The sequence below is a fragment of the Hyposmocoma kahamanoa genome, unplaced genomic scaffold (genome assembly GCF_003589595.1).
Source record: "Hyposmocoma kahamanoa isolate Upper Pololo Valley unplaced genomic scaffold, ASM358959v1 100021, whole genome shotgun sequence".
Classification (NCBI taxonomy): Eukaryota; Metazoa; Arthropoda; class Insecta; order Lepidoptera; family Cosmopterigidae; genus Hyposmocoma; species Hyposmocoma kahamanoa.
Window position 1 is genome coordinate 7812619 of NW_020653200.1, and position 17699 is coordinate 7830317.

At 34.4% G+C, this 17699-nt stretch overlaps 1 protein-coding gene across 1 annotated transcript in view; it reads left to right on the forward strand.

Annotated features, from left to right (window-relative positions):
- Nucleotides 1-2869: 2869 nt before the first annotated feature.
- LOC113228117 (gamma-aminobutyric acid receptor subunit beta-like) overlaps nt 2870-17699 on the forward strand; it is a 44752-nt gene continuing 29922 nt past the window's right edge. The window contains exon 1 of the mRNA XM_026461282.1: nt 2870-2985. Within this exon, the coding sequence (XP_026317067.1) occupies nt 2897-2985 (89 nt within the window). The 5' untranslated portion in view covers nt 2870-2896. The remainder of the gene's footprint in view (nt 2986-17699) is intronic.

Consider the following 17699-nt stretch of genomic DNA (forward strand, 5'->3'; position numbering starts at 1 on the left):
ATTCAAAGAACCTATTGCAATAAAACGGCAATTTCATACTTTAACCCATCTTTAACCCCTAATATTAAGCCAATCCGATTTTTTTTATAATACTAAGTGACGGGACCATAATATTATATATCTATGGATGGGACAAACAGGTGGTGCGCCTGGTGTTAAGCGACACGCCTCCATAATCAGTTGTAGCACCACTAAGAGCTTTAAATCAGAAAGATCTGAGGGACACTGCCACTGCGTACATAAGTTGATAAGTCCCATTTGCCTATAATTTCCCCAGCATCCTTACACTTCGAAATCGGAACGCAGTAATGCTCACATTGCTCCTTGCCGGTAGAAATAGGTGACGTGGCAGTATTTCCCTGGACAGACTCTTACACAAGGAGTTCTACTGCTACTAATATATGCTATATATATGCTATCTATTCGAATCAAAATCAATTCGAACAGACAGACAAAAAATTCTAAAATTTTGTATGCAACTAGTAGTGGCTATCTCCAAAGGAGATCAAACAATCGAGAGAAAACTTATGTTAAGTACTCCTCCGGAAGTAAACGAAGAGGCTGGCGGATATAAATGCTGACCATAGAATATTAGAAGCGGTCTGATCCGTTGTGAAAAAAAGGGTTGGAAGAAGCAAAGATCGCTATGTTTTCGACTTACAGATCTTGTCGGGTGACTCAGGAGGAACGCTTGCCGGTTGAGGAATGGGCGGAGGATCGTGATTTCTTGATTGCGATAGTGGCGTATGATCTCTCTCTCATTGCTGGCTGTTATTACGGCGTTGGTTGGCAGAAAGAGATCGTGGATACGATGTTCTTTTCTACAGCACAGTGATGACACAAAGGAGATGGCGGAACGGGTAAGCGGGTAAGCTCTTATCCGACACGTCGTATGAGGACCGGGCAAGCGGCAGACGCGTGCATGCACAACGAGGACCGCCGAGTATCGTATGAGAAGGCACTGCTAGAATGGAGACAGGTATTCGAGTCTGGATCTTTCTTGGATGACGTGCATTGCACTTTGGCACACACATAATCAGCATAAGGAGTAGGGGAGAGTTTCGTTGGTCTCCCATGTCTGAGACGACTGTCCGTTCCTGCATTCCCTCTAAAAAGCAATAAGGCGAAACAACGTCAGGTTTTAGTGCGAGTCTGACAGAACCCTTTATCATCAAGAGTATCCAAGAGGATTATCTGATGTTAAAGTAAAGGCTAGAGTAAACGACTGCAAAAAAATGCACGATGACCTCCCAGGTGACAATGAAGAGCAGAAATGATCACTGGGATAAGGAGACATGATTATGATATTATTATAAGTCAAGAAATTGCGACATGGAAATAGCCCCAAGCAAGTATGCTAATATCTTTCAAGACTCGGTCCATACGGCCTATCTTGATAATACAAACAGTTTGGTTAATAGAGTCATTGTACTGCGAAGCGTATGTCAAAACATTACGCCAACTTTCGGTAATTCATGAACATTTGGACTTATATGACAGCTCAATGATAATAGAAATTAATAAAAGAGGCAGGTAGTCTGTCAAGTCGACATAAAATTTTAGCTTCATGTTAAATTCTCACATTCTGACTGAAGTAGGGTCTACAAAAGATATTAGGGTTCTAGCCTTGTGGTAGGGAGTGTTATACTCGAGGTGTTCGTTGTGTTTTTACTTAATCCGTCCATTTGTTCTTTTTAACTGTATGTAACACCAAAAAACGATAGAGTAATAGCGATATAAATGATAACTGTTTTTGTACTGTAACGACCGAAAATCCGACATTTTTACTATTGAAATATAGCAGACGTCATAACATTTGTTGGTTGAATGTAATATTTTAATGGCAGATTTTCAAACCAATTACTGTAAAAAGGCGTGCAAAGATTAATTTGCAATGCATTAAATCCGATCTTTCGCAATATTTTTCTATTTGCTTTCCACAGAGAGGCACCTTTATAGTATTTTATTATGTATTCATGTTGGCTGCGATTTGGGCATGCGGAATTTGTTTGTTGTTGCGTCAAGGTATCTTTTGTGAGTGGTTTGTACTCCTTTTTCTGCATTGCCAACTAATAATATCGTTTTCTTTCCCTTTTTGTAGTCTTATTGTCCGACTTTCCTTCTCAGTTTCTCAGAGTCTTGGTGCATCACTGCACGTATGTTTTCTTTATCCTGATATCAGCAAATAAATATGTTTGATACGAAAAGCAATTTGTCTAGAACCTTTCAATGGATGCGAAAACACGTGAAACATGCAACTTTTTTATTATATATTAATCACGCAGGGCCACAGGTTTACCAATTTTCGGGATATGCTATACTACACTCACGAAATTCGAAGTTAACAAGATCGTTCAATTGTTTGTTGCGAGTCCTGACTTGAGATAAATTCCCAGATATACACACGACCAACAATGAAATATGATCACGTTTAAAAAGAAAATTAGAATTTGTAAGAATAGTACGATTAAGTGAAGTAAGTATTTATGGTTACAGAGAGAAAAAATAACACCGACATTCATTCAGAATATGTATATATTTAAATTAATGACTCTTTAAATTTGAAATTGTAGAGAATAGTTGAAATCAAGTCAAGAATAAAAAAATATGTTTTAGTGTAGGTGCGTGTAAATAAAACATGAGCGGTGGCGTGAAGTCTGACTGTCTCGGCGTTGAGATACAGCGTTTAGTGTGTTTGTCGCTCGATAAGACTCCTAGTGAGGATCCAGCGGAGTTGGTGTGAGCGGAAGAAAGCGGCCGGGCCGCGGTCGATAGGCAATCGAGCGCAGGCGCTCTCGTAACCGGAGCGACTGGGAGAAAACGCCAGTCCGCCGGCAGGTTGATACGCGGCTGCCGGCAGCCAGCGTCCGCCCGGGCGCAAGTGGACGCTCAAACCATGCAGACGAGCCGTCCCCGCGGCGTGCACAGCATCGCTCTCGTGCTGGCTCTCGCGATCGCTTGGATGCCGCACGCCGACCACGCCGCGTGAGTATCGTCCCAAGTTATGCTGGTCACTGTCCTTCTTTACAGATGTGTGGCGAGAGAACATGCGTCACTCTGACTTCTTGTGCACCTCACGTAATCGTGAAGCCCTATCGTACACATGTAAATCTTTCAAAGCATTGCCATTCGCATTAACTATTAAAATCACATCTCATTTGTTTATAATATTATTAACATGAGGCCTTATGTTAGTAGATCCGTATTAAACAATGCTAATAAAGTTTCAATTGAAATGTATGCCAAGTCAACTGATTTTAATTTAACCTGTTTAGTACTGTTTAATGCCCAATTATAACACTTTTAATTTCGAAGTTAGCAAAAGTGTCTAAGAATATGTACACGTTTTTAAGTGCGTGCACCAATTACATATTCGGGTGTACTTATGTACATATATCCCCATACTTAATCATACACGAGCGAAATTAGATGCAATAATATTTTATAAGTTGTTTGGGAATAATTTCGAAGTACGTTTTATTGGTCTGTTACCCTGGATAGTTAATGTTATGATTAACGATTAAGGAATAAAGACAGTCTTGTATGTCGCTTTACGAGTTATATGGTGATTTCCAGTATCACGTCAAACTGCGATGTTTCCCGAAAGATGAAAAACTCAATTATGTATGCGCGATTGACGCAGTACATGCATGTCTTCGTGTAAACGAACACATAAAATTAAACATTAAGTTCCGCGTAAATCAAATTGCAACCGCTTTCAAATTTAATTACAATTTAAATAACACGGTACTACACAATAATTTTATAAACAATATAAAAAAGTTCCATCAATTTGGAACATTTTTACCTTCGTCTATCTTTGCTTTTACTTTAATAAAACTGTAAGGGTAATCAAATTGTTTATAGATATTTTATTTCTAATTTGAAAGAAAATTGTAAATTCAAAGTTGTCAATGTACTTGAGTAAAGTAGAACAATAAATAGTCGAGTGGAAAAAATTAAAAAAATTAAACAATTCTACGAGTATATCTATTTATCGTACTTTCAACGTTCAGCGTTGTATTAATAATATAAAATAAAATAATACAAAAGGACAAAATAAATACTAGTACTGCGTAACTTAAACTATTGTATAACTTGTAGTTTATGGCTCATTATATGCCAGAGTGGTGTGGAGAATAGTATATATTTTTCTTTATTTTGACTTTTTGAACTACAGGTCTTTTGCGCACATCTTAAGTAGATAGAGAACCTCAAGAAGCAGGTTAAACCATGTGTTTATTATGTAATATATAAGCTGAATTCTTTAGACACACGATCAACCTAATGGCAAAAAATTCACACTACAATTTTCTAAAATCATTTTCGGAGTAATTCGGGTGTACGGAAACCAGCGAATACAATTACTCTAGGGAAAGTTTTTAATCCAGTAAAAGCTTATTTTAATGGTTAAGGTAGATTTAACTGGACTCGTTGGGTACGATTACGACGTTCTGCTACCGACATGTTAACATTCAAGAGCATATTAACCTTGACTCTTTGGAATGGACCTTTCTTATCGCATGCGGTAGATACAGACTTGAATTCAAATCTAAGAGCGGTTACATATGGCGACTTTTAGCAGCGATGCAGTCGCTAATCGTCTACCTTTAAACTCGCGATTTTAACAGCGATGCAAGCGAGCGACTGTATCGGTACAAACGCGCGATTGCATCGCTACACTTGAGATTTACATCGCGCGCTTGTATCGCTGTAGTCGCGCCTTTGCATTGATGCAATTGCCTATAAATCACAAGTGTAGCAATAGAATCGCGCGTTTGCATCGCTGCTAAAACTCTTAATTGCCAGATGACGTGCTTTTGATTCTGTACTCGTTTTCTTGATAAACATCCGATAATTCGTAATGTAGATTTATTATCACTGCGTGACCATAGTCATATTTATAAACTGAATATTTAATTGCAATAGCGAATTGGCGAAGGAGAACATTACAACACTAATAAGGAATTGTCAACTTCTGTAAAACTCGCTTAGCTGCGTAGGTTGAATCTTGGAAAATAAATAATAATGTACCCACGTTTTGAAATTCATCCGTTCATATACGACTTTTAAATAGTATCGCATAGAAAAATGCACTACTTTTTAACCACTAAATATAGCAAATTAAATATTTAGGTAGTATTTACGGGCAATAATAAATTATGCTACAAAACAGTACAGTGTACTAAAAAACCGACCTCAAAAGTCATTCATCCCCTAATTTGCCTCCCTTAGAGGTGGAATATTTTCTTCAAATTTAAATGGGACCACATCTGAGATACCTTCTTTCCAACAAAAAAAAAAGAATCATCAAAATTGGTTCACAAATGGCCGGAGTTATCGCGTGACATACATATAAAAAAAACATACATTCGAATTGAGAAATTCCTCTTTTTTGAAGTTAAAACTAATACATTAAATAAAAAAATAAAATAAAATTCTTTATTGAATAACACATATACTTACTTGAACTAGGAGAACCCTGTAAAAAGTGCTAATTATACAGGTGACTATATGATTATATTATAAACAAAAAAATAATAATTAAACAAATAAATGCAAATCATATACCTATACGCTTAAATTAGACAACATTTATTTTGGGATGATTAATAAATTCTCTGTATCATCCTATTACATATTTTGAAGGAATTCTTGGAGAATTTTCTTAACCTTTTTGCATTGACTTACAATTATATGGACGTTGGGTCCGCGCTAAAAAGTGTCCGAACTTACAGGGCGTTAAAATCGTATACAGAGCGTCATTCACGCTTTAGTCTTCGTTTGTTTTACTGACAGCGAAGCAAGCAAAATTAGACAGTACTGCGATGACATTACAATTTAAATTCACTTTTTAGCCTTTTCATATTCCTTTACATGTCACTACGTTTAAATAGGTTGACTTGGGACATTTTTTTCGTGGTTTTTGTATTAGACCCGTCGTCCATTATATATTTCTAAGTTAATGCCTTTTTGTAACAAAAATGATATATGGCCAGTTTGGCGTTTAATTTATTGTACAAAAATGACCCAAGTATAACAAAAAATCTGGAAATAAACACATGTTTTGATGATACAATTTTGGGGCAGACAATATCTTTCCGTCTTTTGTTACTGTTTTCAGTACTATGTGGGAGTGCAAAGTGCTGTTTGAGAACCGTGGACTTAATAAATAATTGCCTTACAGTTAGTACCTTACACGACTTATACAGAATGTCGATGGGGTAAAGGACAGGGCGGAAGGTAGAGACCTTTAGAACCACTCGCTGGGCTCTCTCAACGATTAGTAATGAAGTTTTAGTAATACCACCCCAAGATGTAATGCAATATGTAATAATTGATTGACATAATATGGCACAATAAACTTGCCTGATTATTTTAAAATCAGCAAAAGCGCATAGTTTTTTAAACACATACATTAGCTTACGGATTCAACCGCTTAGTGTTTCGATAAGGTGCTTAAAAGAGAGGTTATGATCTATTATAACACCTAAATACTTTACCTTGTTAGTAATAGCAATGTCTGGACACTTGCACAGGTTGTTAGTAGTCTCCTTACAATCGTGAGCATAAAGTTGTGTGTTAGTTATAGTAGACTTTGGTTTTCGCATATCGAACTGCATGAAACTAGTTTTATCCGTGTTTAGTGTTAATAAATGTTGCTGGAGCCAGTTACTTACGACATTGAATACTCGCTGAGCATACTGATAGACTTCCTTATCAGAGTTAGCAGAAAAAAGCAGAACAGTTTCATCAGCATAGGATATGATCTTCCCACCATCTAATTTTAGATTACAAAGGTCATTCATGTAGATCAGAAACACAATGGGGCCTAAAATATTTCCTTGGGGAATTTAAAATGCAGTACTCTTGAGATCAGAACTGATAACGTCACCTATTTGACACATTGGGAGTGGTTCTCCAGATAATCTGCAAGTAATTTTAGCTGTATACCTCTTATACCTAGCGATTCAAGCTTCTGTAATAGGATGGGTATATAAACTGTATCAAAAGCTTTCGCGAGGTCCAGAAATATCACCACTGTTTTGTTACCCTTATCAAGTTCCCTTGCCAAAAAACCACTCGACTATGTCATTGAATAACATTTTAATTTACTAGATCGTTAATACTTCTAAGTTTCCTATGTGTTTGCATAGAGTATACATAGCTTTAAAAATCTCTCCCGAAGCGGTGCTTATTCAAAATGTCAGAGACAAAATCTCTTTCATTATTTTGTTCTTTCTTTTTATGTATAGAGTTTCTCTCAGTAATTTTACTCTGTTATGCAAAAATGCATCAGAATATTCTTCAATTAAGCAAAAGCAACAAAATTATAATAGTGCCCAGTATGATTTGCTCTACCACCTACTTATAAATTATAAATAGATATTTCCAGAGTTGCTCGAAAACATGATACTATTTGGCAACCTTTCAGAAATAAGTACATGTTCGACGTAGACTTTACATTAAAGGCTTTTGCAAAGGTCAACTATTATCAGTTCCGTTGACTTCTTCTTTTCTGTAATACTTATAAAAAGATATATGTATGTACCTACTACCCACCTATAAATCTTTTTAGTAAATTTATGTATTAGTGTACGCAAATGATACATCGACTGTGTAAATTTCTTCATTTTGTAAAGTTGTCAAAATTGAGATAGTACCGGTTGCCAGTTCACAGTAGATATTGCATTGCATTTGAATGCAACAAAATGAAAAAAAAAAAAATAATAATACAAAATTTATAAGTTACAAAAAATTTGGTACGTAAGTTAAAGCCTTTCTTAATTTAATTGTTTTTCTTATTTTGTACTTATACGTCTTATATAAAGTAAATAAATAAGTAAATTACATCGAATTGTGACTGTTGGGTAAAATTATTATCCTTTATGAAATAATTACATGATGTCAGTACAGAGTACTAAAAAACGCCTCAAAAGATCCTGGAATTATATCTACGAGTATTTGCCAAGTTTTATTGAAAACTGGATTCATCGCCTAGTTTACCACTCTTAGAGGGGGAATATTTTCTTCAAATTTAGTTGGGACTGAAGTTCCGTCTTTCCAACAAAAAAAGAATCATCAGAATCGGTTCACAAATGAGTTATCGCGTAACATACATACAAAAAAACGTACAAATTGAGAACCTTCACCTTTTTTAAGGCGGTTAAAAAGAAAACGAAGATAAATTAGTATCTTAGTATCAAGTATGGCCTCCTCTTATCAAGATGACTTCTGCAATCAATCAAGGTTTTCAAGAGTTCTTGGGGAATATGTTCAAATTCGGCCTTAAAACAGTTTTAAGTAAATGAATATTCTGTGGGACTGGACGTACAGCTCTTACATGCCGTCTTAGAATATCCCGCAGATGCTCAATAGCTTTGAGTACGGGACTTCGTGTGGGCCAATCTAAACGGAGAATCCTGATTTTAGTTAGGTAAGCGTCTACTTCGCCCGCTCGTTGTGTTCGAGCATTACCATCCATGAAGACAGCAGCACCTGGGAAGGTTGATGCTGGTTGTGCGTAAGGAATTAGGACTTCCATTTATTAAGAGAACCATATTCAGTGTAAACTAACTCCGTACACTCCCGATTTCGTAAATTTTTGGATCAAAATATATCAGTCGTCTCTGGGCTCAACTTTCTCGAGTTTGGTCTCCTTTTGAATGTAGATCTGACATCGTGTCCAGGTCCTCTGAACAGTAGAACGACCGATACCAAACAATTCAAATATATAAAATTGAGTAAATCGTTCTTTAAGAAGTCTTTATATATAATAATCGTTATTATTTTGTCTGCCATTGTAGGTATAGTACAAAATTTGTCACGAAAATACAATTTTAATAAGAGGGCAGCAATGTCAATAAACTAACAATAACAAGCAATGATAAAACAGCAATATTTTCATTACAATCGAACACTTTTTAAATAAATTTAAAACGTTCAAATTTAGAACGTTATATTTTACCCGATAGTTTTTATAATATGTAGACACACTGTCATGTTTCCGACTTAGAGGATGAAAAAAAATAGTCTAAGGTTTCCGATTATTCTTAATCACTTTAAAACCTTATTTTTTAGATGCCCGTTTATTTTGTAAAATGGTTTGTTATGGTTGCCATATTACTCTCGTTACGGTAAATTATAAATTAATGTTAATCACAATCAATACATGCAATTCAATCATCGGTCCGCACAGCTTTAGCTCCGGTTATATATTGGCGTCATTAGAGTCCGGCCAAAATAACTGTTTCTGTCGCACTAAAGATACTCTGAGGAATTTTGTTTAGGAAGATAACGTTATTATTTTATTACGTTTTCTTTGCACCAAATTAGTGAGATTATTTATTATTATTATTACAAATAGTAGAGAACAAGCAAAAGAAAATTAATAAGTATCTTCATATCGTGCAAAGCAGTCACATTAATTGACTCTGTCCGACATGATAATGGTATTCGATGTAACCCGATGTGAATACATCAGGTTAAGTCGCTTGGGGCATCTCAAGGCAAGTCTCTAGTAAACAGTTTAAAAAACATTAAGGTTATGTTACTAATGTATTTTCAACATAAATAAACTTTATACCTTATTCACATAGCTTACAATGTCTTGAGTAGTCTGTTACTCTTAAGCAACAGATATGGAGTATTTCTCTACCTAACCAATTTGAGCTCATGGCATTATACGTGGCGTTGATCGTCAATTGCAGTGCGAGGCAGTCTGCAAGCAGGACAAGGCTGAGTTTTAACGAATTTTGACTTCGACTAGGCAAAAATGGCGCACTTTGCAAATTTTTCCAAAGAAACGAACTCTGTCTACGTTTAAGCAAAAAACCACAAGTACGAACTGAAAGTTTAATTTAGTTTCTCGCTTAAACTTAGACAAAATTCGTTTTGTAAATACGAAAAACTTACTAAGCACGCTATTTCTGCTTAATAGAACTCAAAGGTTGTTATATAAACATCAGCTCAAGCGTGTTTTTTGATCCACCATAAGCAGGTGGATCAAAAAACACGTCACAACAAATTGGTTAAGCAAAAAAATCCCTCAGCAGTTAGTGATTTTGAGAAAATTTTTATTTTAAGGTGTCATGTACCATTTGTTGTCATACCGGTAACCCGTTTGGATAACCAATATTATGTTTATTAATAAACCTGTATTTTTAGGAGGAACCGCTTCAAGTAATACGATAATATGTTACAAAAATAACCATGAAGTCGCAGCGTTGCCGAGACGGACACAATTGTTCTCCTAAAAGAAGACAGTATTGGTAAAAATGATGTAGGGAGAGTGTGGTCGGATGGGATTGCTTGTGACAAAAAATCAAGATGGCGGATTCTAAATGACGGTCGGACATAAAGGTGTTCTGATCCATTTGAAATTCGGTATGCTATATAAAAACGAATCCAAGGTGAAACAATTTATCCATTTAAGTACCTGAATTGGTTTTTATTGTTATTTAACTTCTAAATTAATACTAGATATATTTCATCTTGTAATATTGAAGTTATATCACAATATATATGTATAATAAAAATTAGATCTCTGTCTCTAAAACTAAGGGTGTATGTGTGTGTTAACTTAAAATTGAAAAAAAAAGAAAGGGTTTATTTGGTGTGTGTTACTTAGTATTTTCCAGTGAATGTTAATACACAGTGTTAATCATTTGGTCTACGGTTGATAGTTGCGAGATATAAGGAAATCAATTTTAAATCCGCTATTTGGTCGTTTTGAACCTCCATTTTGGAAAATTATGGACCTCCATTGAATCTGATCAAGACACTTCAAACGTTGTACGCGATCCTTCCGATTTTTCCAACGTTTAGCTGTCAGTTGACTCCGGTAAATTTAAACTCTTATTCGTGGGGACATTCCACAGTTTAACCTCGCAGACCTGGATCTTAGCCTCGTATTGTTTAAATGTATCTGTTTTGAATAAACAAATTCGATGGCAATTAGAAGCCATGGGTTCGGCCTTTTATTCACACTTCTATACGACATTTGTTCAAGCATCCTTCACATATCTTTAATAGTTTTTGACACATAGATTTATGAATTTTATATTGCGGCCATATTATTTATTCCAATTTATATTTTATTTTACTTGGAGTACAATTGCCAAGGTCATCTGCTTTTGGGCGGGTTGAAATTTCGTAAAGGACTATCGGTTGGTTACTGATAGTTACAGGTAAACTAAATTGCGGTTATCCTCTAGTTAAAGGTTACCTTAATAGCGGTTACGTCTAAAACTCAAACGGTTACTATAGATTAAGGTAATTTAAACCGTTGAGGTGATCGGAATTTATAGAACGTTCAGAACTGTTTTCAGACCTACTGTATGAACCTGGGTTAAAAAGGTTGTCTAAGTTTTGTGTATATATCACTTGTATAATAACAAAAACCCTATCAAAAAGTGTCGTAAAGTTTTAAATGATGTAGTTATCTATAGATTGTTTTTTGAAAGGTTGTGGTAGGCTCCTAGATCGACAAAATTAGAACGACGTTAATTAAATACAGCATTATTTCACATATTTACTTGAAATCATTGAAATTCACAAATCATTGACAGAATTATTTTTCGAGTTAGATTAAAATATTATTAATGTTTTTTTCACCACTTCAAGCGATGAAGTTGCGTTCGACGGAAAAAGTTTGTGATGGGATACGTAGAAAATACATAGTCGATCATCTCTTCCAGTCGAGAAATTGTTTGGAAACAAATTTTAAAATGTTACTTGAATTATTTTAATTACTCGTGGTATTTTGAGTTGATGAGTTAATTTTCGTGAAATGTCGTCGAATGTATATAATACTTTATTATTATTTATGTACGCTCTGTTGCGTTCTGTGGAAATTAAACTCAAAATTACTAAGTGTGGTGTCACGCCTATTCGACATTATTGATAGGGCGGACTCTTTTAAATTATTCAGTTGATTTCGCTTATATATGATACAATAACACCAATAAGTACAGGTCATAGTGTAATCGATATATTTTACCATTGATTATCGATATCTCCGATCGTGTCCCATCACTGGAGTTATACACTTTGACACGTGTCATATGTTTTACGGAGTATTATAGCTACCTACATATGACCGTATATACTGTCGTATGTACTTACCAATTCAGGTACAAAACAATTAGAAAATGCCTAAACGTCCGGTACAGGGTGACTCAGCATTGTATATTAAATTAACAATACCGATAATAATAATTATGTAGGAGGTCATTTTTAAATGATGCCTGAAGAAACACAAATGAAATAAAAATGATTTTTTATTTTAATATGTCCATCGCAAATAGTGTACTCAGTTGACATCTAACACGCACTTATTAGGCAGTATGTAATAAATGACTATCGAGTCCGCCGCAGTCACCACAACCACATACCGCGCCGCGCTACCCCGCCTGCACGTGTACCTTTTATTTATAAAACCTTACAATGGTTGCAAAAGCTTAATAGGCATAATTAACGTCATAAATATGAAATTATACTTAATTATAAATATAATAGATCAGAATAAATATGCATCATGAAGACTATTATCATGTATTTTTATAACATCATTACACTTGAATTTTATTTAATTTTTCTTTGCTTGATTACATACTAATTTATAATTTCTCTAATAACAATTTTAAAAGAAACTGTTATGGAGTTGTCTCCAAAATAGTTTCTCTTTTAACTTAAGTTTTTTTGTTTAAGTTATTGTTAACTTGCTGTTTATGAACAATAATACAAAGTATCTTGAATGTTTTTAAATATCATTTTGTTACTTTATTATTTTCTTACAAAAGGTCGTTTGTACATCACGAACTATTATTATTAAACGTGACATTATTCGGTTCGCACTATTTGGCGAAAGAATTCAGAAGCTTTTGGAAAAACACGAATAAATGGAATGTGAGCGTGGGTATTCCCGTGACTGTTGGTGTTATGAGTGATCATGTGGATATAGCAAACAATTTTAAAGACATTTTACGTTTAGGTCACCATAAATCTTAATGCCGGAAGCGTGTAAAGATTGCTACTGGGCAAATTACGTCTCTCCAGTTCCCAGAAACCTACACTCCTGGACAGACCGGAGAATGTCTAGCTATCCGGGTAGTACCGGAGATGTCGGTCACAATTTCTTGCGATAATGTCCGGAAACAGCTTTCAACTTAAAGGGCAACTCATGTGCTCGCCTTAAGCCTTCGTCTAGATCACTGCTAAGACACGCTAGCTGCGCACGACACAGACCACATACAGCGAGTCCATACCAAAGTCCGGGTCCACCAGAGACGCCCGTGAAGGCGTATAACTAGCGGAGGGCTTGGCCCGGACGCTCGCTGTACCCTGAATATCTAAATATGTTTCCGCGATGAACAATCATATCATATGAATTATTTCCCCACAAGACATCTATTAAAATTACCTCACTAACTTGTAAATAAGAAACTGTATAGATGTTTATTACTCAATTGCGCTGAATCGTTTAAACGGATTTGAACTTTATTTAGTAGATACTTACTTTATCCGGATAAGCACATATAAACTGCTTTTTAACCGACTTCAAAAAAGGAGGAGGTTCTCAATTCGACTGTATGTTCTTTTTTTTTGTATGTATGTTACGCGATAACTCCGGTATTTGTGAACCGATTTTCATGATTCTTTTTTTGTTGGAAAGGGGATATTTCCATAGTGGTCCCATTTCATTTTGAAGAAAATCATACACCTCGAAGGGCTGTTCACGCATGAAGATTCATTTTTATAAATAAAGCCTAACTTTAATTTAGGAGCAATTACTTTTAGCAATTATTTAGTGGATTATGCTATTTCTCCAATTCAAGGCGTTTTTCTCTCGATATACTTTGAGTAGTGTCGTAGTGAGAACCTATTTTTATTATCTCCAGTATCAAGTCCTGTATAGTGGCGAACTAGGGGATATTTCAATGAAACTTAGCAAATAGACATAATTCCACGTATTTTTGAGGTCGCTTTTTTTAGTACTCTGTACTGAGATTATTATCTATAGACTACATCGAAAACATGAAATATAAGTAAATAAGTAATATAAGTAATATTTATAATTTTATAAAGTATATATAAGTAATATTTAAGTTGTTCTTACTAGTTTTAAAATAAAATTAGAGGAAATAGTACAAAAGTATGTCAATGTGATAATAAAATAGAAAATACTCAATAGCGTTACATTTTAAGGTGCATCAATTCATTTACAGAGTCTAATGGGTTTTCCAAGAAAACGTCTTTCAGTTGGCGCCTAAATGTTTCGTCAGATGGTTCAAGTCTGAGAGTAGCGGGCAGACGCTCATAGTAAATGGGTCCGATGACACGCGGATTTTTTTCTGCAGGCGCCATACGTCGGGGACTGTTCTCAAATGATCGGCGCGGCGGAGTTTGATGCTAGAAATATTTACGGTAGGAAATGAAAGATTATTCAAAAGCTCGTTGTTATATATTAGTAGCACCTACTTTATAGGATAATATTATTTGATCCTCAAAGATAATGTTTGCTATACATATATATTAATTGTTCCATCTATATTAGTAAAGTTGATCTACGGATAAATTATAAATGAACTGCATTCAAGGTAACACTGTTATTATGTTTAAGCATACTGTATTAATATTTGGTATTCAAAAATAATATTTGATCCTCTTTTTTGTTATTGGTCTGTTCCCGTGGTCTGTTCTTTGAACGTAGATGACATTTATAACCAGTATAGCTTTCGATATTTCTCTCCTAATAAATCTTGGTTGCTTAGTTGCGCCCTCCATTCAGTTCGTTAAGTTAGGTTAGTATATGAAAAAGCAGCAAGAGCCGAGCGAAGCGAACGAAGCGATGTGGGGATGAAGAGCTCGAAAGTCGGGGTGGAAAGAAACCGAGAGTTTTAGGACGTGGTAGAGTGAGCAATGTAAGTGTAGTGTGAAGGTGAAAACAGGAGAAGATGGAGGTACGGAGTTTGAGGCCTACGCCATCGACACTTGGTGACTGAGGACAGAGGTGCAGTGCTGCAGGTGGTGATAGCGCAGCAGTGGATTGAATCAATTTGTGCTCAGAGGTGGAGTTCTACTTCATCTTCAGGGTCGGCTTCAGTTACTCCTGCCGCTCCAAACTCGCTTGGTGAAGGTGAAATATTATCAACGTTTACAGTTTTAAAAATAAGTCTCTAAGTTTTATTTCTAATGCTCATTTGTATTAGTTTTGAGGCCCAACATAAAAATAACAAAGTTAATTTATACAAATCAAACATTATTTGCATAGTTCAGAATAGACTAAAATATCCTTGATTTCACTTATTTTATGTCTCAGAGAAAGAGGATCAATCATCAAAACATATGACCGATTAGATTATTGTGCCTGCTGCTTTTGCAAATTTAAAATGATCATTTAAATACATGCTCTGCTTTATTTAATTTAAATTAAATTAAGTTAAAATTTAATTTAAATTAAATAAAGTAGATAATAAATTTAATTTAAATTACATTAAATAAAGGAGATACATAATTCAAATTTTCAGGTTTATACAACAAAAAAATTTTAAAACTAGTAAGAACAACTTAAATATTACTTATATATATAAGTACTCTATAAATTTATAAATATTACTTATATTACTTATATTTCATGTTTTCGATGTAGTCTATAGATAATAATCTCAGTACAGAGTACTAAAAAAAGCGACCTCAAAAGTACGTGGAATTACGTCTATTTGCTAAGTTTCATTGAAATATCCCCTAGTTCGCCACTATACAGGACTTGATACTGGAGATAATAAAAATAGGTTCTCACTACGACACTACTCAAAGTACATCGAGAGAAACACGCCATGAATTGGAGAAATAGCAAAATCAACTAAATAATTGCTAAAAGTAATTGCTCATTAAATAAGTAAATCAATTAATAAGTAAATTAAAGTTAGGCGCTATTTATAAAAATGAATCTTTATGCGTGAACAGCCACCCTTCGAGGTGGATGATTTTCTTCAAAATGAAATAGGAGACCACTATGGAAATACCAAGGGGGTATTTCCATAGTGGGGGTTTTGTAAGAAAATAATAAAGTAACAAAATGATATTTAAAAACATTCAAGATACTTTGTATTATTGTTCATAAACAGCTAGTTAACAATAACTTAAACAAAAAAACTTAAGTTAAAAAAGAAACTATTTTGGAGACAACTCCATAATAGTTTCTTTTAAAATTGTTATAAGAGAAATTATAAATTAGTATGTAATCAAGCAAAGAAAAAAAAAAATTAAAATTCAAGTGTAATGATGTTATAAAAATACATGATAATAGTCTTCATGATGCATATTTATTCTGATTTATTAAATATAATTAAGTATAATTTCATATTTATGACGTTAATTATGCCTATTAAGCTATTGCAACCATTGTAAGGTTTTATAAATAAAACGTACACGTGCAGGCGGGGTAGCGCGGCGCGGTATGTGGTTGTGGTTAAAATGATCATTTAAATACATGGTCTGCTTTATTTAATTTAAATTAAATTAAGTTAAAATTTAATTTAAATTAAATAAAGTAGATAATAAATTTAATTTAAATAAAATAAAATAAAGGAGATACTTAATTTAAATTAAATAATGCAGATGCTACTAACGTCTTTATGTAAAAGACAAGAGATAGGAAAATTATACTAACCATTACTTCATTTGAACATTAGCAATTTTTACACACTTTATATGGAAGCACCGCCCCTCGCGGAAAAAGTTACGGTATTCTGCCCCACCGCAGTCCCACCATCGCGTCGTGCATCTCATGCGGCATAAAGCTTAATGGTATCCTAACTGTGAAAAGTCTTCAAAATTGCTTGCTATACCCACATGATCACTCAAAACACCAACGCTCATGGGAAAACCCAGGCTCACATTCCATTTATACGTGTGTTTCCAAAAGCTTCTTAGTCTCATGTCACGTTTAATATGCGAAGCTAATATGTCACGTTTATTAATAATAGTTCCTAACCTGCAAACGACCTTTTTTAAGAAAATAATAAAGCAACAAAATGATATTTAAGAGTATCCAAGATACTTTATATTATTGTTCATAAGCAGCAAATTATTGTCTCCATAACAGTTTATTTTATAAATTTTGTAAGAAAATTATAAATAAGTAAGTAATCGAGCAAAAACGGAAAAAAATAAAATCCAGGTATACATTTTTGACTTTGGATGAAGCACTTGGATGTTACAGTTGTGTGATGAACTGTGAAGGTGTGAAGCCCAGGTTTAGCACGAGGAAAGTGAGCTACGAAATCCCCAAACCCGCTCGCTAAACCCTCTTAAGTACACCTAATAATGATTTGTGTCAATACGATAATGATGACGTCGTCGTGCCTATATACACACATCAAAAAAAGTTTGCGATCAATAGCATAAGCTCCTATAATTCTTTAAATTTAACTTTATCAAGAAAAAATCTATGTTGTATGCTTTCTTTAAATAGGAATACCCTGTTTGAAATTAAAATATAAAACTATTTTTTATTATTTATTTTAAAAATTGAGCCATTAATCATAATGTAATAGTGATAGAAATTTCATAGAAAGAAAAAGACTGTTTAATTAAACTTAAACAACAATTTATTATTAAAAGGTGTGAATTCAATATAAAATAATTCCTCCCCTGGCTCGAATACATGCGAAGATCCTCCTGGGCATGCTGAG